Source organism: Amblyomma americanum, chromosome 10, assembly GCF_052857255.1.
Source record: "Amblyomma americanum isolate KBUSLIRL-KWMA chromosome 10, ASM5285725v1, whole genome shotgun sequence".
Taxonomy (NCBI): Eukaryota; Metazoa; Arthropoda; class Arachnida; order Ixodida; family Ixodidae; genus Amblyomma; species Amblyomma americanum.
In genome coordinates, this window is record NC_135506.1 from 75,722,648 (window position 1) to 75,746,220 (window position 23,573).

General features: G+C 47.0%; 1 protein-coding gene across 1 annotated transcript; it reads left to right on the forward strand.

Annotated features, from left to right (window-relative positions):
• The first annotated feature begins 1,024 nt into the window (after nt 1-1,024).
• Nucleotides 1,025-22,992, forward strand: LOC144107616 (uncharacterized). Its single transcript, XM_077640719.1, has 4 exons — nt 1,025-1,192; nt 8,880-9,037; nt 12,475-12,562; nt 22,578-22,992. Exons 2-3 carry the CDS (start codon nt 8,887-8,889, stop codon nt 12,558-12,560), a joined length of 237 nt encoding a protein of 78 aa, XP_077496845.1. The 5' UTR covers nt 1,025-1,192; nt 8,880-8,886; the 3' UTR covers nt 12,561-12,562; nt 22,578-22,992.
• The last annotated feature ends 581 nt before the right edge of the window (nt 22,993-23,573 follow it).

Genomic DNA, 23,573 nt, shown 5'->3' on the forward strand with positions numbered 1-23,573 from the left:
GACATTCGCGATGGATCATGTGGCCCAAAAGTTGACTTCCTACTGTGCATGAGCAGTTTGGGAAGTTTACATGGAGTTGAATCTCGGGAATCCAGGCAACATCACTGTGTCATTTGATGGCTCACGGATGATACGTAGACACTCATCACGCATCAGCATTGTGATTGAACTGTTCACTGGACTTGTTGTTACCTTTGTTATACTGAGAATTTTTGTGCCGCGTGCGAACGGGGCCTAAAAGAAGGTGACCCAACATACCCTGCCTGGAAAGGGAGCCACACCTGCCAGAAAAACACAAACAAGAAGGCTGGCGAAATGAAGGTTGAAGCTGCCGTGATCTTATTCCAGTGGTCCCTATAGCTCCACAACCTTCTTTATACCACAATGCTGTCTGATGGCGGCAGTTGCATATTTTCTGCTATGAAAGAAGCGGAAGTGTATGGATACATTGAAATCCAGAAGGCAGATTGCGTGAATCATGTGCAAAAATGCATGGGTAGTGCTCTGCACAACGTGGTCGCCAAGCAGAAATTTCTTGCTGGAGAATGGCTTGGCGAGAGAGGCAAGCTTTGTAATCATTTCGTAAGCACTACAAATTTGAGACAGACACAATGAGGAAGACATGGGTGAGTGCTACTTCTAACTCATTTATTCAGTAAAACCCACTCGTAAAACCGCATGTAGGTTTTTTTCAACTGTTCATCCTGATGACGGTAGCACCAGATTTTGTTCTGGTATTCTTTTTATAATACCGGGTGCTAACATGAAAGAAGGTTCAAGGGTTGCTGGTACCGTTGTGTTCTTTGTATCGTTGCCAATGGCCGTGGCTAAACCGTGGGCATTGGGAATCGGCCTAACTTGAAGAGGGAGAGTAGTCGTGAAGTTCGTAATTGTACACGTAATGGTACAGGCATTGCTGATAATTGCCACTATATTGGGAATGTTACATTCCGGAATCTAACATTCATGCTTGTACTGCAGGCAGAACAGTGTTCACATGGCGGAGCGCTATCGAGTGGTGCCGGTCTATGGCGAGACCGGCTCGGGAAAGATGATGCAAGAGCCCCAGTTCATCCTTGAGGAGTTCATCTACAGAGACGAGGGCTCTGCCTGCAACGTAGTCGTCACCCAGCCGTGGAGGACGGCAGCCATCAGCATAGCAAAGTAGGTGGCACAGGAGCGAGGCGAAGAGGTTGGTGGTTTTTCGTTTACTGGCATCGTACAATGCTGTCATAATGCAACACAAAGACGACAGACTGGAAGACTGTATGAGTGCTCGTCCAGTCTTCTAGTGTATCGTCTTTGTTGTCTTGCGCTATAATGTATATGCATAAGCAACTAGCCTAACACTCCATTATTTTAAGGTACACTGCTGATAGGTGGTGACACGGAAATTTTCGAAAGCTAGTTTGACGGAATCTAAGTGAGCTTTCGAGGTAAACCTGAGGTCTGTTCAATTTTGGGGTGCTTTCAGGGCTGCACTGGAAAAGGGCCTGAGGGGTGGCCCTGCAGAAGTGACATCAACTTGCTGGACTCGGTTGTGGAATTTTGGGGCCTTAAACCAGGGGTCCTCAAACTGGGTTTCAGGGAACCGATTTGTTCTTTGCTTTTTGTGTTGCAGGAGAACCTAAGTCCTTGCATGTTTCAATCCACCACCCCTCTTTTTTAGCTTGTGCTTAGCTTATGATGGCCTTGATTGCTTATGTACCGTAAAACCCAACAAACTCAAACCCTTTTATTTAGCTGCTTTGTAAGTGTGTCCACATATGTGGATGCAATCTGAACACTGTCAAATCTCGCCTATGCAGTATAAGTTCATTACTGCATTTACACGATTGTATGTCAATTCGAATATAAGTCGACCCCTCCCCCATGTCACATCATGAAAAAAAATAATGTGTGCCCATGGCCACATTCCACAACAAAAATGTATTTGTCACTGAACTACTCTTTCACACTTGCACCATCGTCCTCACTAGTGCTGCCATTGTCATTGCTGCTGCGGTCCCACAGCACGTCGTTCTACCATCGTCGTCCCGTGTGAAAACCCGCACTTCACAAACAACTGCGCAACAACATCAGAGGGAACAGCTGAAAATTTCAACTCGCTGCAGCCACACTTGCATCACCCGTCCCAAAACTTGTGGCCTCGCATGCAGTTCGTTTCTTCGGCGCAAAGAATGACAGCCATCTTGAACATGGCCATGGACAAGTGCTGGACGCTTACTGGATTTAGACCACTAACGACGATTGACGAAGAACAACAATAAAAACTAGTAAAACGTGACTGCCAGTCAAGTCAAATGCATCAAACACACCCAGCCCTACTGACCCATGGTGTCACCAACTCTGTCTCTCCCACTCTGCAGCCCACTCGTAACGGCGTCGTGCGAGCCGCGGCAGAGCTAGTTGTGGCGACTGCGATTGTGAGATGATTCTCCATGTTTCTGAACTCAAGCAACGGGGGTTTACTCCAATATTTCGTAGGCGATTTCACCTAAATTTATTTCTTACTTTCATTTTCTTTTCGCATTCCACTTTCGAGTCTCTACGCGAAGACGGCAAGTAGTGAAAAACTGTTAGTGTAACGAAAATTTGCACTTTTCTCAATTTCATTGTATAACATGTATTGGCACCGCGTAATGTTTTTTGTCGGGGCTAAATTATGAAATAACATTTCATATAACCTGAAAAGAACATCCAACATTGTGTCCTCACTAAAAGAATATGCGAACATTTTGTTCCATTTCTACAAATTTGTATCTGTCGCTAAAAAATTTTTTGTAGTAGTGGATCACATTTTTAGTTGGCTTGTGCGAATAGTGCTTTCTTGGTTCGAAGTGAATTCGAAGCAAATAGTAATTCTTCTCTAATAATTTCGAAGTGAATACTTTGAATAGTAGCAAGTAAAAAAAAAAAAGGGCCGAGGGCTAAGGTCTGGGATTTATTCAAGGAAAGTAAACAACTTGATTATTTACGAAATTCTACAAATTTTTGTGCAAAAACACTAGCTGTTCCACGTGCTGGTGTTTGAGGTGCTCACTTCTGCAGCTTACAACGGCTCCTGCAGTCGAAAAAAGCCTTTCACTTCTTGTCTGGGTCGCTGGTATCGGAAGATGCCTACGGGCAGCTGCAACCAGGGTTGGGTAAAGGTGGCTGCCCTTGCTGTTCCACCACACAAGGGGGTCTTCGGCCCTGGAAAGAAGGGCGGCCTTCAAGTGCCCTGCTACCTCATACGTGATTGTACGGCTTGACTGGTGATGTGCACGCAAACTGAAGTGTGTAAAAGCACACCATACAGATCCCCGTAATGAGTCTGCAGAGCAGGTGCTGTTCCCACTTGTTGCTGTACCATGTTGATCAACTGGCACAGTCCCTTCTGCTGCCGTTGTGAGTAGAGTGAACGCCCATTACTTTGCGGGTCGTTCAGCATAACAGACATCTTTGTATCTAGGATTGACCAACATTGCCAATGCATGAAGGCATGACATCTTGATATCAGGGAACCTCGTCTTGATGCTACGCAAAGGCTTGAGGCAAGCAATGCTGCGTCACCACCTTCGGAAACATGTTCAGCTAGAATTCCCTTGGTACACTGCAACATGGAAATGACTTGTGACAGCGTGTGATATCTGACCCCTTAGAGTTCAGTTGTGGCAGTCAAATGGCTTCAAGATGTGCACTGCTGCATTCATAAGCTTCCACTTACTTGCATTCAAGTTTGGAACTGCATGAGATTCTGAAAGTAGTACAGCGATGACTGTACAGAGCTTCACGAGCCTGGCCATCATGGCATGCTGACTGTTACATTGTGTCGGGATGTCTTGTATAACCTCGAGAGGGTCCAGCTGCATGTTTCTCTGAATTTCCTGAAGCCGTCCTCACACCTTGGGACTTCGTTTGTATCTAGCCACAGTCGCTCTGGCCTTAGCACAGAACTGCAAGAACCCCGACACCTCTCTTTTGGCATCACTGATACACATCTGAGCGGGGTGTCCGAAACACTGCACACCACTCCAGGATGGCCGCACTCCTGCAGAAGTAAAGTTCCTTTCATTATCTGTAACGACGAAGATCGGCACAGTATCGTGGGTTGGAAGTTCCCACTCCTTGATGACACCTGTGATAAAAAGCTCCAGGTTTTCTGCAGTGTGAGAGTTCGTCTTCTCTGTGCAAGCCAATGCATGCACGTGTTGCACATAGTCCCTGTCCATGACGTGACAAGTTACACAAACGTAGCTGTTATTTGCACGTGACGTCCAACCATCAGCTGTGATTGAAAGCTACTCCACTCTGCTTGCAAAAATGACCCCGAGCTTCTTTTTCACATTCTCTTTGCTTGATGCGTAGAGGTCCAGAATGATGGCTCTTCAGAACGTTGTCAGAGACTGCACGCCATAATCCGTCAAAGCGAACTTCTTCATGTCGAGGAAACTTGGTTCTTTGGCAATGTTGTAGGGGTGCATACCACAAGCTACGAAGTGAGCTATCATTTTTGTCATCTGTTCAACTTTTGGGGCCGACGCCTTCATTTTAGGCTTAAAACTCGGCTATGGATGATCGTTGACCACTTGCCTTGCTTGCCCCCTTGAGCTTGGATGGCCTTTTGTGTGCGTCCCACTTCTCTTGGTAGTCCTTGTGCAAGTCCGGGTGCCTCTTTAAATGCGTTGCTAGGGTTGTTGTCACACTTGTCAGGGTCTTCAGGACTGCCTTGCATTTAAGACATAGAGCTGCGGTTCCCGGTGGAATATTTACAAAAAGTTTCAAATCGGATTGCTGGCTGCATGCAAGTCCCCCATGGGGCTTTCTGGAGTGGTCCAAGGCGGCTGGGATTAATAAAATGCTGCCGCGGCAGAGATAGAGTCGCCCACTAAATGCGATCGACCACACCACCACATGCCACCACACCGACAAGATGCGTTTTTGTACGCCTTTGTTCTGAGCTTTGCTGGCTTTGTTTGGATTGGATTGGATTGGGAAAAGTATTACGGTATTAAAAACCGAAACTTCCGAAAATGCCTTCTCCCTGCCGCATGCGGCTATTTGTTTGAGACGAATAGTTCGAAATTTCTGAATAACAAAATTCGAATCGAAGCGAATATCGAATATCGCATTATTCGTTCAACTATTCAAAAATATTGAATATTCACACAAGCCTAATTTTTAGTAATGAAACAGAAGTTTTGCGATGTCAGGCACATTAAGGAACCTCAGGTGGTCTAAGTTAATTCGGAGCATTCCACTTCGGTATCCCTCACAGCTTAGGTGTCATCATATGACATTAGACCCTACATTTTATCATTTTTTTGCCTATACAAATGTTTAGTAAAAATGAAAGTTTTGCACTGGATCCATCACCAGCCATGACAGCCCGGGTTTGGATCAAGATAATTATTCGACATTTTGTGTGCAATTTGTCAAATAAACATTTTGATTTATTGAAGCTCTTTGTGAAATCGGCAATGGGGACTTTGTCTTTTGACTTCATGGTGTCGCATATCCTTCAAGTGCTCCTCTGCGGTAGCTCAGTGGTTATGGCGCTCGGCTGTTGACCCGAAACATGTGGGTGTGAGGTCAGCCGCAATGGTTGCATTCCGATGGAGAGGAAATTCTAGAGGCCCGTGTACTGTTCTATATCAGTGCATGTTTAAGAATCCCAGGTGGCCGAAATTATATTCCAGAGCCCTCCACCATGACGTCCCTCACAGCCTGAGTCCCGTTGGGACGTTAAACCCAATAAAACCATCACCTACAAGTGCAGTGCAGTGCCTGCAGAGCCTGAGCATTTATCTTTCTAGCACAAATAGAATTTTAGTAATAGCTGTTATAGAACTGGAGATATTGCTCCTCCAAAATTCTGATTGTGTCAGAAATGCAGTTGTGAGAAATTGGGGAAAGACATTTTTGGCATATTTTTGTGCCACCAAGGCCAACTAAAAATCACTGAAGCGAGCTCTGGCTGTTTCTGGGGTGGGCGTACCACCATTTCTCCTCAACATAATAGTACTTGCAACAAGGAAATTGCCGGAAAAGAAATGGCATGATCTGGAGGCTGGTACCAGAGATGAATGCCTTTGTATCGTGACTTTCTAAAGTGGTTGCCAAAGTTGAGGCGTGCATGTGTGTATCTCACAACAATGCTGTGATTGCAATCGACCCCTAAGTAATTAATTGTGCTCTTCACTTGTCTTGCACCTCAAAAGATTGAGAACAAAGTTTATTTCGTCAAGCTTTGAGATTCCACACGTTGTGGGACGCCGGTTTGTGACCGCCACTGCCGTCACACCACTAGCTTTGCTGTAAGGCTCGATCTATCTTGCCCTTGCTGGCTATCAACAAAAACTCCTTACGGATCACTTCCTCATCTGCACACCCACGATTATGCTGCCTGTGTGCAGCAGGAATCTTTTGAGAGGATCTGTGCTCACTCCTCGCTGTAGTGCTGAGCGCTGAGCTGGTTGCTGATCGTAGATAACAGGTTGTGATGATGCAGTGTACCCAGCAGCTTCAGATCTCTATCTTTTGCTCCCTCTTAGGCTGAAAATGTTGCACATCTCGAAATATGTATTCCTCATTTTGCACTGATGAACCTATCTCGGCCGTGACATTGGAACGGCGATGATTGATGTGCGATGCGTACGTTGCCGCATTTAAAGAACGTGACGCGACAACGTGGGAGACACGGTATCCCAATGAACACAAAGGGTGACGTTTTGACTTTTGGATAGACTTGGACTTGGCTTCCATGGAACTCATGTTGCCAACAGACGTAATACCCCAAAACTCTGGAAACCGAAACCTAGTTGCGATTGCTTCAAAATGGCTGCACCGCAACACTGCTTTAGGGCAGTCAAATCACGGTGTTTGGTTACAACATGAGGGTAGACTTTAAGGGACAGAAAATCTTGGAAAAAAACTTTCATTACATTCGAGTAAATGCAGTATTTCCACTGGCCTAGTTAATTCTGACAGCTTGCCTGATAATCCACAGCGTATGCAGAAAGTCACCAGCTAATCAATTAATCAGTGAGCAGTAACAGGTACCCTGTGTCTTGTTACAGTCACTAATGGATTTTTTTGGACTCTCTAGACACAGCTGAAATCGAAAGGTTAAATTCATGCAAAAAAAAGCCCCAATTCACGTTTCAGTTGCGAAGCAGCTGTAGAGAAAGGGGTTGATAGTTTTCTGCACATTCTGACTTTTTGTACTGCTTTAAATTAAGGGGTTATGAGAGTCTTAAATTTTTTTTATTTGTTAACATACTTTGGTGAAACTAAACTTTCAGGTATATCATAGGATGCTTCTTTTGGATATTCATTAAGATTTCAAATATTTAACCCAGAAGGAAATACGTATTTGGCAAATTAACATATTCTAATTAGGGTCTTAGACCCCCTCATCCAGGCATGTCACACGAAAACAGACAACTGATGGTGACTACTTTCATTAACTTGGTGTTCAGTGGCTGCTCTGCCACTGATGAGACAGGGTTCAGATGCAAAACCAAACATGCTGCAGTGTGCAGTGGATTGTGCCTACTGTATGGAGGTCCGCAAAACTAAGAGAAACATTTTAAAAAATCACGGAAGATTTAGCATGGGTAGTCCAAATTTGAATTAGGTGCACTAGCACTTCTGTTTCGGTTTGAGGCTTGGTAATTCTGTCCCAGGTAATTCTATCCCAGATAATTCTAGGAATTATTGCAGCTGCTTAATTTCTAATCTAAATTTTACCAAATAACTAGGTCTGGTGGCCTGCATCAACACAGGTATTTCGAAGATCTGGGGTGTGGGCACAGAGTATGGGCAAAGTTAGTTCACGTGTGTGCTTCTTGTGCGTCATTTTTGAGGTGGCCGCTTCAATCCTACGCAATACTTGTCTGTTGGAACCTAGAAATTGCATTTTTAAGCTGCTAGCGACAGGGAAAAGGCAGATGACTGCACGTACTACAGCATTCCCAAGGTGGCGTTTGCTGTGGCATAGTTTTGTTTTCACGCCTTCATTAGTTTGTGCTCATGTCTCAACAGTGATGAAGCTGCACCAGCTGTCAAGACAAGCTTCACGCTGACTGTAAGTGCGCTCGGCATTGACATAGGTGCAACATGCCGCAGGTCGCCGAACATGGTGACGGCGAAGCTGCTATTGAGTATAGAGTTCCTCTTTGGCTCCATTGCCATTCTGTGCGCCCCGATTGTTTTCTGTCAGAATGCTGGCACGGGTTGAACCACTATCTCTAAATGACATTCGTGACATAGCATGTGGGAAAGCTGCCACAGTTACGATGTAACAGCCAAGTTTCTGTTGCACGGGTTTCTATGGAAGCTTGGACAGGACTGGCTCACGAAGACATAGCAGCCAGGAAAACGCAGCATCCAAGAACATAACAGCAGAATTCTAGTTTTTTCTTGTTCCTTGTCGGTGACCGGCTGACTGTGCGCCACGCTGGCCTGCACAGTTTCCTTGTGTGGTGTGCCATGGTTAGAGGGTTAGGTTACCAATGTCTCCAATTACTTCAAGTAATGGCAAAGTTAGTCCAATAAGGATGATGCATTCCCACAGTAAAATATTTTGCCTGGGTCCTGTTTTAATGCAGTGGCATTAGAAAGAAAGTCATCGGAAAGAAAATGTGTCGTCAGTCAAACTTTGCTAGCTAACTGGAGGAAAATGACGTCACCTCCGGTAAAGGCATGAACAGCTTCTAATACTGTAGCTTGGCCAACACATTATGTAATTAGGTGTCCCTGTGAATTTTTTGGCTGTCCTTGGTTAAATCAAAAACCCTCTTAATTAGAATATTTGTGTGGTCCCGATGACTTTGAAATAAAGAAATTTTACTGTGCTTTTTGGAGACAGACATTTTTCTTGCTTCACCTAACAGGGTCCTGATGAGTGCCACTATCAATGCGGAGAAGTTTTCTGAGTACTTCAATGGTGCGTCCATCATCAGGATTCCTGGAAAGATCCATCCTCTGACTCAGTACTTTCTCGAGGACCTTGTGGCTGACAACTTAGTGCCCCAGGATGCCACTGCGAAAGGTAAGCGTGGCGATGTTTGGCAAGGGCATTGTCTGCCTTTGCCACATATCCCAAAAAGCAAAAAAGGTTTGGTTTTAAGATCCCAAAGCTGGGCTGAAAGGGACGCCATAGTGAGGGGTTGTGGATTAATTTAGACCACCTGGAGTTGTTTAATGTGCACTGACATCACACAGCACACAGGTGCCATTTCCATTTCACGCTTCATCAAAGCGTAACCACTGCGGTTGGAATTAAACCCATGTCCTCCGGCCCAGTATGCAAGTGCCCTAACCACTGTTCCAACCTGGCAGGTAGAAGTGCAAAAAAAGGAGTGGTAGAAGATGTGTTGTTGAACTGGGGATATATATACATTCTCTCCCATTTAACCGTGGCTGACACAGTTCAAAACTGCCAGACCCCACCCCGTGATCGCGTACGCCACCGAGCGCTCGCCGACCACGGCGGGCCTTGCTCTGAGGGATCAAAGGAACGGCACATTAACTGACACAAGCAGGCATTTATTGCTACAGCAACAATAACACCAGCTAGCAGCAAGGTACGCTAATGAATCAAGGTCGTCCGACTCACCAGCAAGGTTACGACCAAATGTTCGCCCACACTAGGACAAGGGATACTCCGAAGGCCGGACGGGACGACACGGAAGCCAGTCTTCCTGCCACGAACTCACCCCGCTGGCCAAGAGCGGAGCCGCGAGCGACACATCCGCTCGCGCCGACGATCCCAGCCAAACCTCCTCATGCCCTCTCCCGCGCGCGGGCTGCAAGCAGTCTCTTGCGCTGTGACGCTGGCACCCTCTATTGCTAGTTAATGTACCTGACAAGGGAATGTGTACCTCCTCGAAGCAAGGCTGCTGCTGCATGGTGCCTCGCAGGAAAGCAAACACAGGGGACTGCAGGGCAGGTACCCACAAAGATAAACACAAATCATTGGACAGCAATTCTCTTTTTGTCTTTGTGCATTTCGATGGACGTGAAATGCTGGAGCCCCATGCTCTGTGTGATGTTTGTGCACTCTAATGAACCTCAGGTCGTCAAAATTATCCAGAGCCCTCTGCTATGACATTCCTCATAGCCTAAGTTGCTTTGTGACGTTAAACCCTATAAACCTAACCTAAACTGCAGTATATACTCGCGTAATGAACCCACTTTTCTTCCAGAAAAGTTGACATCAATATGGGGGGATAGTTTATTACGTGGGAAAAAGTTTAAACAGATTTTTTTGGGAGAGTCAAAATTTCATATCATGCATCCGGCCACCCATCCATCCGTCAGTACATCCATCCACCCACCATCAACAAAAGCATGCATTCAGACAGCGGCGAACGCATCGTTCACACCGGAAGGCATTTGCTATATCACAGTGGGATACCCGGCGCGATGGCGAATTGCGGCGAGATAAAACAAACATACTGAACTCCGGCCATCAATGTCAGGTGCGCGTTGTTTATGCCAAGCTGAAAATAACACGCAGGACAGTGAGGGGTTAGGCATTTTTGCTATGTTTGTCTCTGATGCTTGAGCACTCGCTGGCTTTCTAAGCACACAGTAGCACAGACCGTGCCCAGCAAGCCACCACCACTAGTGCCTTCTGTTTAAGGGCGCACATCTTGGTGCTCTGCCAAGTTCGTAGAGCCCCCTCCCCTGGCATTTCGTTGGAGCTCTCCTCAAAATATAAACATGCCGTGGTGATATCAGCTCCCAGCGTATTGTCATGCTGCCAAGGTCTGCACTGCGGATGGCGCGAAAACAGGAATGGGGTACAAAAAGCTATCCATTTAAAAAAAATAATTTTCACTGACAAAAGTGGGGATGTGGGTGCTTTATGCAAGTGTGTTCATTACGCAAGTACAGTCGAACCCGCATATTTCGAATTATTGGCTGTATTCAACACAAAGATTATCCATTTGAAAATACTGTCTAAAAATAAAAAAACAGTTGCATAGTATATCGAACTCCAGTTTGGCCGGCCGTTTGATATTTCGAACACCGCACGGGGCCCCTGGAAAGTGCACTTTCCTCAAAGACACTCGCATCTTGGGTCGCACAACGCACGGTACGGAGGCGAGCAGCGACGTTTGCAAGCCATGCCTCCTCGGTAAAGGCAGAAAACCGGCTCTTAAGTGAGGGCAGCACCTCCTCACTGGTGAGGAAGACGAGAGAACTGGAAAGAGTGAGGCGTGGCCTCCATGCCTGGCGCCCCGCCGAAGCCGCGAGGCAGGAGTTAGTTTACGTGGTTGCACCCACTGTGCCCTATGACTGGCCTAACTAGCACCAATGGCGCATTTCCGCTGAGTTTTCTTCGTCTCTCTCCTTCATTTTCCTTTGTGCCTCCTTGACCGACTCCAGTTGACTCCATCGGCCAGTGTGGGGCCTGTCGCATTTTTTTTATGTGCGTGTTTTTGTTTCAGCGTGTCCGTTGTAGCGTGCGGGACTACTGTCATCTAGTGAGCTATGGCATCTACGAACGTAAAAAAGAGAATCGACTTCGCAACAAAGCTTGAGATGAGGCAGCACATTGAGAATGACAAAAGGAAGTTCGTGGTACACGCATTCGGAATTCCACTGAGCTCTCTAATCGCACTGTTCAAAAACAAGCAGGACATCACACTCAAAGCAGGCGAGCAAAGTCACTCGGGAGCTTGTCTTGTGCGCCCTGCTGTTTTCGACAAAGTTGAGAAGGTGCTGTATGTGTGTGGTTTCTCAAAGTCCGAGCGAAAAACATCCCTGTGGATGGCCCCATGTTAACGGAGAAGGCCAAATGGTTTGCCATGGCACTTGGTGAAGAGAACTTTTGTGATGGCACTGGGTGGCTGCAACAGTTTAAAGACCGCCACGGCATTGTGGGAAAAGCCAGTAGCTTTGGTTTTTAGATATCAAGGCAATTTCTCAGGTGTTAAACCTGCAGCGCTCTGACGCAGTTGGACTGGCTTGGTTTTGGCTCGTCTTGTATTAGAGTGGCTACAGCAGTGGGCCTCTTCGATTAACCGGGCTCGGGCAGCCCGCTGGCTGCCAGCAAGTTCGCCCCTGACAGGAAAGGCATCATAGTCACATGGTCTGGCGGCCACCGGAACCAGGAGTCGGCACCAGGAGTCAATTGAAAAGCTCCCCCTATGCAGAGCTGTGCAGAGCTGTTGTCAGAAAAATTGCTTTGCACCTTAAGTTTCTTTCTAAACTATAGCAACAATTTTTTTATTCACTTGTGAGAAACAACTGCTGGCCATGTTTGATAAGTCTAGGATACTCATAAATGTTAATGATGCTGCACTTTAACATGCTGCACTTTAAGTTTCTGTACCAAACTGTCTTATATAATTGGAATTTCTGCACTGTGTTCAAGGTGTATCCTAGTGATAGATCAAAACGTTGGGTTAACCAATTACAAAACTGGCTATGTTGGAATATGTGTAGTTAATTCATTTATGCCTTTGTCTACTGCAGTACTCGTTCCACACCTCTTCCTATCACGGATGAAGGCGATGTTGCCAGCCAAGCAGTATCTGCAGCCAGAAACACTCTTTGAATGAAGGTACGTATTTGCTCCTTCCAGTTTATATAATAAAGCTGTGCTCAATGGCTGCAATGGCAGCACCTGAGTCATACTTTAGGAGGCTCCCTGGTTTTGCTATAGTAGATTGCTACATCATCTATAGTGTTATCTCATCAGTGGAGCATAAAATTTGTGTTGTATTTGGTTTGCATTGTGTTGGTCATTAATTGTCTATTTCTGATGCTTGAGCAGGTGTTTGTTGAGTAAACTTCAAGTCATGATTAAATTTCACAAGTTATGGGTACATTCAGACTTCTTGTTTACTGATACCCAATTTGAGAATTAGTTTGTACTGATGTTTATCACACCAGTGGAGTCTGTGACAGTATATTACAGTTGCTGATGAGAGAACTAAAGATTAGCTGCAGGAGTCTAATAATAGAGCTGTGGTGAATGTAAAGGCTACAAGGAAAATTCTGGAATTGAATTAAAAACTAAATGTTGGCTGCAAATGAGATTACTTCTACTACACTTATACACGCCAAATTTGAGCACATTTTATTCGAAGAAATTTAGCGCTATGGCTGCCTGTGTACTCCTGGTATCAAACTAGCTTGTCGATTTTGGGTTGCAGCTTTTCTCAGATACTCATATCTATGAATACTGCAGTCATAGTCACGTGCCAGAGGGGGTCAAGAGGGACAGTGGCCCACTGAATAGACAAGGCGAAGGGGTGCACAAATTTTTTACCATATTGTTTCCTGCTATCCAGTAGACCATGAATTTTGGCCCCGTCTTTATGGAGAGGTCTCTGCACGCCTTTTTTTCAGATGAGAGCTTTCGTTGTACATATGTGTGTGCATATAAGAAAATAGGAAGAGTTAACTTGCATCCTTAATTTTGTGAAGTTTCATTGCTGCATCCTATTTTCATATTTAAATATTGTCACGTGGTGGTGGAGGTGCGGGGTAGACGTCCTTCTTTGTTATGTTGTTCAAGCGGCGGTAATCCACGCAGAATCGAAGTGCGCCGTCTTTCTTTCTCACTAGAACAACCGGTGCCGCCCATGGGCTGTTTGAAGGCTGGGTGACGTCGTCGCGAAGCATTTCTTTGACTTGGTCCCGGATGGCTTGTCGTTCTCGCGGAGACACACGATAGGGGCTTTGACGGAGAGGTCGGACGTGTTGATCCGTTATAATGCGATGCTTGGCAATTGGCGTCTGTCGCACCTTCGGCGATGTCGAAAAGCACTCACTGTAGTTTTGAAGCAGATTGCGGATCTGGTCTTGTCTGCTCCGGTGCAGGGCTGGGTTGATGTCGAAAGTGGGCGAGTTCTCTTGGTAAGGCGGATCTTCTGCGGAGGGGTCGGAGAGGGCGAAGGAGTCTTGTACGTCAGATATTTCGTCGTAGAAAGCAATCGTCGTTCCTCTGTTAATATGCCGGTATTCTTCGCTGAAGTTAGTCAGCAGTACTTCGGCCTGGCCATTGCGGAAATGTGCGATGCCTCTTGCGATGCTGATTCCTCGGTCTAGTAGCAACTGCATGTTCCCCTCGATGATGGCTTCAGTGTTTATGGCTTTCGTGGCGCCTACGGTCACGATAACACTTGAACGGGGTGGGACGCTCACTTCTTCCTCCAGGACACTTAGGGCAACGTGATTTTTCTGAGTTTTCATCGAAGCGATGGCTTCGTCCGTCGAAAGCGTGATCAGCTTGGATCGCAGGTCGATGATCGCTTGATGCTCATTAAGGAAATCCATACCCAAGATCACTTCGCGGGAGCATTGCGGTAGCACAACAAAGGTCGCAGGATAGGTATGTCCTTTGACAGTCACTCGCGCTGTGCATCGTCCTGATGGCGTAATGAGGTGGCTTCCAGCGGTGCGAATTTGTGGGCCGTCCCAAGCTGCTGTGACTCTTCATCGCTGCTTCAACTGCTGTCACCACCACGTGACATCTGGTGGAGGTGCGGGGTAGCCTTCCATGTTCCGGACGCCCCCTTCAAGTCGTGAAGCCAGCCCTGAGCGCTTCGCACCCGAGGACGAGCCAGCCGACGTCTCCAGGGAGAGGAGCCTGAGTTCGGGAAACTGCCGGACCGCACAAGACAGCGAAAAGACGCGGCTACGAGCACCACAATCTCGCCGAAGATGTCGACACCGATCATACTGCAGCAGCCGCGGGTGCCGCCAACTTTCAATGGATCCCTAGGCGAAGACCCTGAAGAATGGTTGGATCAATTTGAGCGCGTGGCGTCATTCAACAAGTGGGATGATGCGGCAAAGATTGGACACGTTTTTTTCTCATTGGATGGCTCCGCACGCACGTGGTACGAAAACTACGAGTCGTCCCTTACGACATGGGAGCTATTCAAGAGAGAACTATTGAAGGTATTCACCAGTGTCGTGAGGAAAGAAAGAGCTGAACGACTCCTCGAGTCCAGGATCCAGCTTCCGAATGAGCCCGTCCGCAGTTACGTCGAGGAGGTGAAGCGCCTATTTCGCCGTGCCGACCCCGGGATGACCGAGGAAAAGAAAGTTCAGTTTTTAATGCGCGGCGTAAAAGAACAACTCTTTGCAAGCCTCGTCCGCCAGCCGCCAAAAACAGTCGAGGAGTTTATGCAAGAAGCCTGCACGATTGAGAATACCCTCGACGTCCGAGCTCGGCAGTACAATCGTCCGTCCTCTGCCTGTGCAATCCGTTCGGACACGCCGGCCACCACCAGCGACAGCTTGCGGGAAGTTATCCGCGAAATCGTCCGAGAGGAGCTACGCCGATTACTGCCATCTTCCCCACAGCCACAAGCAGCGACTCTGATGGATGTGGTACGGGAAGAAGTGCAACAGGCACTTGGCACCCCGACGGCCACAGAACCCCAGGCCATGACCTACGCCGCTGCAGTAAGTACTGCTCAGCCCCAGCGACAACCCCCCACGTCCTCCCCGAGATGAGCCAATCGTTCCACAACGCCGCCTCCCAGCCCCCGCCCGCCCGCCCAGCCTATGACCGACGCTCAAGCCCCAGGAAATGCGACGCCTGGAGGACTTCCGACAACCGGCCGTTGTGCTTCCATTGCGGTGAGGCCGGCCATATTCTTCGTCACTGCCCGTACCGACGTATCGGTCTACGAGGATTTGCCGTTAACGCCCCACGACCACGCTTTGGACAACGTCCGCACGAAATCGACGAGTACCTGCGTCGAGAAGAGTACACGCCGAACCGCTTTTCGTGCTCACCATCGCCGTCAACCTCGCGCTTTGCGTCGCCACGCCGCAGCTACGCAGCCGCGGTACGAGGAAGGTCGCCCAGCCCCCGTAGGGGAAACTAAAGGCAGCAACCTCTGGAGGTGAGGTTGCTCACGAGCTAAACGCCGAAGTTCCTCCACCGACCACGCCCCATGAAGACGCTGCACCCGCGACGCCGCATGAAGAACCGACACTCGCTGCACCGATGCCGCACACAATGAGAACCTCGACCACGACGCAAGCTACCTTGAAATCGACGCCGCCACCCAGAGGAGCTTCGACCACACGCCCAACCCGTGACTCGCATACGCGACGAAACCGTGACCCGACGCCGAGAACGACATGCAATGCAAGAGCCAGGACCTCCGACCTAGAAGTGACTATCGACGGCCGGAAAGTTACCGCTTTAGTCGACACAGGAGCCGATTACTCGGTGATGAATGGAACATTCGCTGCGCAGCTCAGAAAAGTCACAGCGGCTTGGGACGGCCCACAAATTCGCACCGCTGGGGGCCACCTCATTACGCCATCAGGACGATGCACAGCGCGAGTGACTGTCAAAGGACATACCTATCCTGCGACCTTTGTTGTGCTACCGCAATGCTCCCGCGAAGTGATCTTGGGTATGGATTTCCTTAATGAGCATCAGGCGATCATCGACCTGCGATCCAAGCTGATCACGCTTTCGACGGACGAAGCCATCGCTTCGATGAAAACTCAGAAAAATCACATTGCCCTAAGTGTCCTGGAGGAAGAAGTGAGCGTCCCACCCCGTTCAAGTGTTATCGTGACCGTAGGCGCCACGAAAGCCATAAACACTGAAGCCATCATCGAGGGGAACATGCAGTTGCTACTAGACTACCTGACCCGCTACGCCGAGGCGAAAGCCCTACCGAACGGAACAGCAGCAGAAGTGGCCAAATTTTCGTGGAGTGCATTCTTCTTCGACACGGCGCCCCCGATGTGCTCATCACAGACAGAGGAACCGCATTTACGGCGGAACTCACGCAAGCCATCCTGCGCTACAGCCAAACCAGCCACCGGAGGACAACTGCATACCATCCGCAGACCAACGGACTGACCGAGCGCCTGAACAAAACCATCGCCGATATGCTCGCTATGTATGTCGATGCCGAACACAAAACCTTGGATGTCATCCTGCCTTACGTAGTCTTCGCCTACAACACCGCAGTGCAGGAGACCACCCAGATGACGCCTTTTAGGCTCGTCCATGGCAGGGATGCCACGACCACGCTAGACGCCATGCTGCCCAACGTTACAGAAGAAGAGAACGTCGACGTTGCCGCCTACCTTCAACGCGCAGAAGAAGCTCGAAGGCTTGCCCGATTACGGATCAAAGATCAGCAGCGGTCCGACGCCAGACGCTACAACCTACGAAGACGCAACGCGGAATACAAGCCAGGAGACCAAGTCTGGGTGTGGACGCCCTTCGCCGCCGTGGATTGAGTGAAAAGCTTTTGCGCCGCTATTTCGGCCCGTACAAGGTTCTTCGTCGGCTGGGTGAACTGGATTATGAAGTCATCCCTGACGCAATGACTGCATCCCAGCGACGCCGCGTCCGACCAGAAGTTGTCCATGTAGTCCGTCTGAAGCCGTATTATGCGCGCTAAAGGCCGCTGCATTTCCATGCTCTATTTTCGCAAGATCCGTTTTTTTTTCCCTTACTAGTCGCATTATTTGTTTTAATGCATCGGGTCGATGCTCCTTTGAGAGGGGAGTAATGTTGCCAATATTTGCAGTGTTTGTTCGTTTTTCAAATCTGCCGCGACACCACCTTATCGCTTTGTTTGCGACGCAAGACGCGACTAGATTTATCTCGATTGATCGCAGCCAGGCAAAGCTGATTCTACGTTGTTCCGGAATGTTCTAGTAACTTTGCGCCCTTTATCTCGAATGTTCGCTATCAGCTTTAAATTGAGCACGGCCGACAGCGGCGGGCATTCTGTTCGACGACCGCCGAGCACGCTTGTCGCTTCGCCGCCACCGAGTGATTCAATCCATTTTGGGTGCAAGTCAGCCCAATAAACAGTTCTTTTAGAAGATCCTTTCGTCCGTCTTCATCGCTGCTTCAACTGCCGTCCCCACCACGTGACAATATAAAAGCAAAATTGAATCCATATATGTAATTGGGACTTGCTGCAGTGTTTTCAGATTGGCACAATACGCAAAGCACAAATGAGTTTGAAAAATAGTACTTGTTTGAGCTTGAAAAAACCAGTCACAAAAGACAAGGAACAAGAGAAGGAGTGTTCACGCCACAGCGACTGGACTATCAACTGACATTTATTAGAATACCATAGTCCCAGCAAGGCCAGCAGAGCATGCACAACAGCAGCATCACAAATCATAGCGCATAGACATGCAAGATGTCACATCTACCATGACCGACCGAAAGAAGCAAATTCTTTCTCAAATAAGCGCACCGAGGTTGTGCTAATGCAATCATGGCCCAACAGACTGATAAGTTATGCTTCCAAGATTTCTCGCTCTTTTCCCTTGCCTCTACCAAGAATCGTTACATTGCTGAACAGTGGATAACACCCACATTCATTGCAATGGCAAGGCAAGTTGGCACCATCATCGGGCCCCAGGGAGGAGTGGTGTTCACGCAGCTGGTCACTAATACACCGACCGGTTTGGCCTATGTATACTCTCGCATGTGAGGGGGAACCTTTACATGACCTGTGCAACACACGCTGTGAAATGTTTCTCGCGCTACATTGTGCAAACGTGTTCCTTTCCCTACCTCGAGAAATGCGCGAGCACTGACCCGAAAGCTTGCAAGGAGCAGAAAACAGCACACTCACTCCCTGCTTGGCCGCAACTTTTTTGATGTTGTGGCTCAGTTTATGCACGTACGGCATAACCTCGAGTTTCTTCATTCAGTTGCCCCAGCATCAGTCCACTTCGTTCACCTTCAGCAACTTCTCTTGTTTTTTTTGTTTTTGTTTTTTTAGGGGAGACAGCGCAATGAAACACGGACACACGAAGAACGGACACACACGAGCGCTGACTCACAACTGAAATTTATTTTGAAGAAAGGATGCTTAAATAGGAGACATGCGAGGGTGCTTAACAGGGCTGCTGCAGCGATAACCGCCAATCAGTGTGGTCGCGTCACAAAATTTCAAAAACAGCAACGAATGAAGTAAGTGATAAAAAACGGTGTAAAGGGCCGCAAAAAGGTGGTCAGGTGACAATAACAGGACCAATGGGGGGGGGGGGGGGGGGAGCATTAAAACCATGAGGGACACAGATGTGAAAATACAGGTGAAACATAAAAATGAAAGACGTACAGGCTTTAAAAGCGTGCCCAAAAAGGGGGGGGGGGAGATAAAAGCGGTAAAATCTTAAGACGCAGCGAAGGATAAAGCAAGATAAAGGCACTACCAGCAAGGGATCACAGAATCATTAGGCTATAGGTTGCACAAGAAGACTTAAGTGTTCATCAGGCCACCCAGAAAATTTAGCTCTTTTTCCGACTCACTAGTCCGAGAAGTTCTACGCCGTAGAACTTCTCGGACTAGTGAGACAGATAGGGCAACGAGCTGCCGACTCTGACAAAGCCAGATGCATTTCCGAAGGTGTCGATGCCCTGCAAAGACACCGAACGTCCACCAAGAAGTTCCCGCTGAGCCAAACCGTCACTTTTCTTCGAGCCAAGGGCCTGTTTCTGGTTCAATCCGGCAAGGAAGGCGGTTTCACGGTGCTCCCGGCGGGTGACTTCAACTCAAGAGCCACTAGCGCCCTACAGACTGTCTTCCATAGAAGAGACGATGTCAACCTTCCCAAGGTGAAGAAGCAAGCTGCGCGCCTTTGTAAGTCACTCAAATTGGACAATCTGGCCAGTAGAATTCAGTCTGCAAGTCGTCTCAGCGGGAACGTGTTCTTCTCCGCAAAGACCCATAAGCCTGGGACCCCCGTTTCGCGTTATAGTTTCTGAAAACGAATCTTGGCAAAAGTCGGTCGCAGTTTTCCTTAGGGACAAGCTGAAGTTAATAACCATCGATGACCCTTTCGTGGTCAACGGATCAGATAAGATCATCGAATATTTAAACACTATCCATGAAAGCAACTTAAAAGCAATTTCCGTAGACATAAAGGATTTGTATTACTCGTTACCGCATAACGAATTAATGCTCTGCATTGAAGCTGCTATTGATACTTTCGGAGCAATAAGTTTCCAAAATGATGTCGGTCTTTCCGCCCGTGATTTTTTGCGACTTTTGGACTTCTACCTAAAATCAACATTCGTTACTTGGAATGATCACAAGTATATTCAAAAGCAGGGTGTGTGTATTGGGTCTTGTGTAGCGCCCATTCTAAGTGAACTTTTTCTAGCCCAACATGATAGAAAGCTGCATGACTTGATTGCTGAGACGGCTGTGGTAAAAATTTTTCGATACGTTGACGACTATCTCGTCCTTCTAAACTGCAGCCAGGAATCTTTCACTTCAGCGGTGTCGCAGGCCCTTTCCTTATTTGACCGATGCTTGCCTCTCCCTTTGACACATGAAACACCCAACGATCAGTCGATCAGATTTCTTGACCTTAATCTCCAATTTTCGGATAACCACACCTGCTGGTCTTACCAACCTAGAGGCAAAAAGCCACTCCTGCCCTTCAAGTCAGCTCACACAAAACTTGTCAAGCGGGGCATAGTAAAGCTGGGTTTCCAAAACGCGCTGCAAAAATCATGTGAGCATTTATTCCTGGACAGCTTCGACAACCAGACCAATCGTCTTTTAACAGCAGGCTACCCTTTGCATCTGCTTGTATCAGTAGCCGGCTCCATGATCAAGAAGCCCCGGCCACACCTCGGACCTGCTGCTTCAAACGATAACCGCAGAAATTTTGTGGCAATGCCCTACCTCCACACCATCGGCCATCGTCTAAAGAAAGTCGCACAGCGCGCCGCGTGGATGTGTTCTTCACGGCTCCCAACAAGCTTTCCGCCCTCTGTTCCAAAGTGAATAACCCGCCAAAAACCCGAGGGTGTAGGGTGGCACACTCTGATCAATATGTCCCCTGTGATTTAGAAATAATTTACTCCATCCCAGTGTCATGCGGGAAGAGGTACATCGGTCAAACGGGAAGGTGCATCAATATCCGCCTACAAGAACATCAAAACAACGTAAATAGTATAGCAATTTCTGGGCACCTGGCTAAGCACTGTAAGAAGTGCAAAATCACAGAAGACAGACACTGAAAGAATCTGCACCCTGACTTTAATCGCTGCACCACTATCGGCCGAGGACGAGATAGGTTGACGTGGGAAATCCTAGAAGCCTCCAAATTCATCAAGCTGGTGAACAATGCGTGAGCACTGCATCCCTCTCCTTGTCGGAAAAAGAGCTAAATTTTCTGGGTGGCCTGATGAACACTTAAGTCTTCTTGTGCAACCTATAGCCTAATGATTCTGTGATCCTTGCTGGTAGTGCCTTTATCTTGTTTTATCCTTCGCTGCGTCTTAAGATTTTACCGCTTTTATTCTCCCCCCCCTTTTTGGGCACGCTTTTAAAGCCTGTACGTCTTTCATTTTTATGTTTCACCTGTATTTCACATCTGTGTCCCTCATGGTTTTAATGCTCCCCCCCCCCCCCCCCCCCCACCCCCCCCCCCCCCCCCCCCCCCCCATTGGTCCTGTTATTGTCACCTGACCACCTTTTTGCGGCCCTTTACACCGTTTTTTATCACTTACTTCATTCGTTGCTGTTTTTGAAATTTTGTGACGCGACCACACTGATTGGCGGTTATCGCTGCAGCAGCCCTGTTAAGCACCCTCGCATGTCTCCTATTTAAGCATCCTTTCTTCAAAATAAATTTCAGTTGTGAGTCAGCGCTCGTGTGTGTCCATTCTTCGTGTGTCCGTGTTTCATTGCGCTGTGTCTCCCCTAAAATGCATTACCAACTAGCCCGGAACCTTGCTCTTCTGAACTTCTCTTGTCCCTTTTCTTTGGCGACTGGTTTTTTCAAGTTTACAATGTACGAACTGGCCCGCAATTCGACCCTTCTGAGTACTTGTTTTGCTCATTCGCTTTAATGTTTTTAGTGCACTGTTAGTTTTAACTTCAAAGTCAGATCATTTTCTTTGAGCAACAATTTGTTCTTAACAGAATCACACTTGTGATGTCCTTTTTTTTTGTCATATTCGAATTGATTTTTTCTTGGACATTCATGGAATGCAACATTTAGGATATGGATTCTCAGAGGGCATCAGAAAATTTTGATATATATGTCAACAGAACCCTTACCTGAACCATGTTGTCGGTGTGATGTAGAGAAAGCTATACAAAGGTTGTATTTGGCAGGAAGGTCAACTGCACGAGTCTTGTGATTTACTCTGATATCAATTCTATGGGCCGCAGATGGAGAATGTAAGGGAGAGGTTGAAGCTTTCAGACATTACTGCAGTTAATAAGCATGTTTGAAGTCCACTGACAACAATCCCTGAGAGAAGCAGCCGAAAGTAGCATATTCTAGCACTATGGAGTGCTTAGCAATCATTGCCTGTCGTACACTGCATAAAATTCTTTGTTTGTTCACAGTAGAGATAAGGCAATTTGCTTCGCCTGGACATACATTAGTAAAAGACATAAATGAAATGCGTGTCACATCTTATATACTTCAGGCAACAAGGCAGACCGAGATTTTTTTTTTTATTACGCAATGCTACATCAAAAATGGCAGTTTTTTATTCTTCGTGTATTTTTCTCTCACAGTAATCTGCCAAATTTCTGTAAATTATTTTGTTTCTACTGTGCACTGTATTGCCATTGTTTCCTTTTTAGGAGCCGTCAATCTGCAATACTCTCGCCTGCGGCCAGTGCTGACGACAGCAGGGATGCACTATTTCGAGACTTTACACAGAAGTCACTGTGATATTTTTAAGTTTTATTTATAATGTTATAGCTTTATTTTGAACTTTTTATTTTGTAGTTCTACAGCACAGACATAACTAAATGACAATTTTTTCCCCATTGCTCTTTTACTCACCCTATATTAATTTGCATTGTTTCTCTGGGAATTTACACAAACATGCTCAACTTCTGTGTCATTTTTTAACATTGCCAATTTAATGATGTGCTCATTTTCTGCCACACATGCAGTTGCATATACAGGAGTCTGTATTTATCTTTGAGAAAAAGTCTCAAGCTTAGTTTTGTTTCCATTGCATTGTATTGGATCATTTGGTTCTTATAAAGCTTTGACGTTCATGCTAGGTGTATTGTCTATCTTTCTGCATGTATTATTTGACTTGTGATGCAGTGCACCTCACTGCTGAAGTCAGGTGCAAGTGCACCACACTGCCATGCTTACTTGCTGCCATTGAGGGGCTGATGTACTTGTGCATGTTTCACTGCATATGTTCCATTACACTGTATTCAAAAAACAGTCTGGTTAGGGATAGCAGCTGTGTTAGCTCATGGCAGTGGTTGTCTTCACACTGTCATAACTGAAGACTACTAGGTGCTATGTGCAAAGACTGGAGATTATCCCCGGCATCACTGCCGACACAATATTCATTCTTGTATACAGGGCGTTTCACTTAAGAATTTATGCAATTCTTAAAAACAGAGTTTTTGAGTTAGAAGAGCAATTTTTTCAACATAATGTTGCCAGCAGTGTAATGCATCAGAGTACAACTAAGATGTGCTAATTAGCAGGCTGGTTAACTAATACTCAGTAGTCAACTTTTTAGCTATTACTGTTGGGTTCCTAATTATTTAGAAGCATATAGCCCACTGTAAGCAATATCGATATAAGTTTTTAGAATTTCAGAAAAG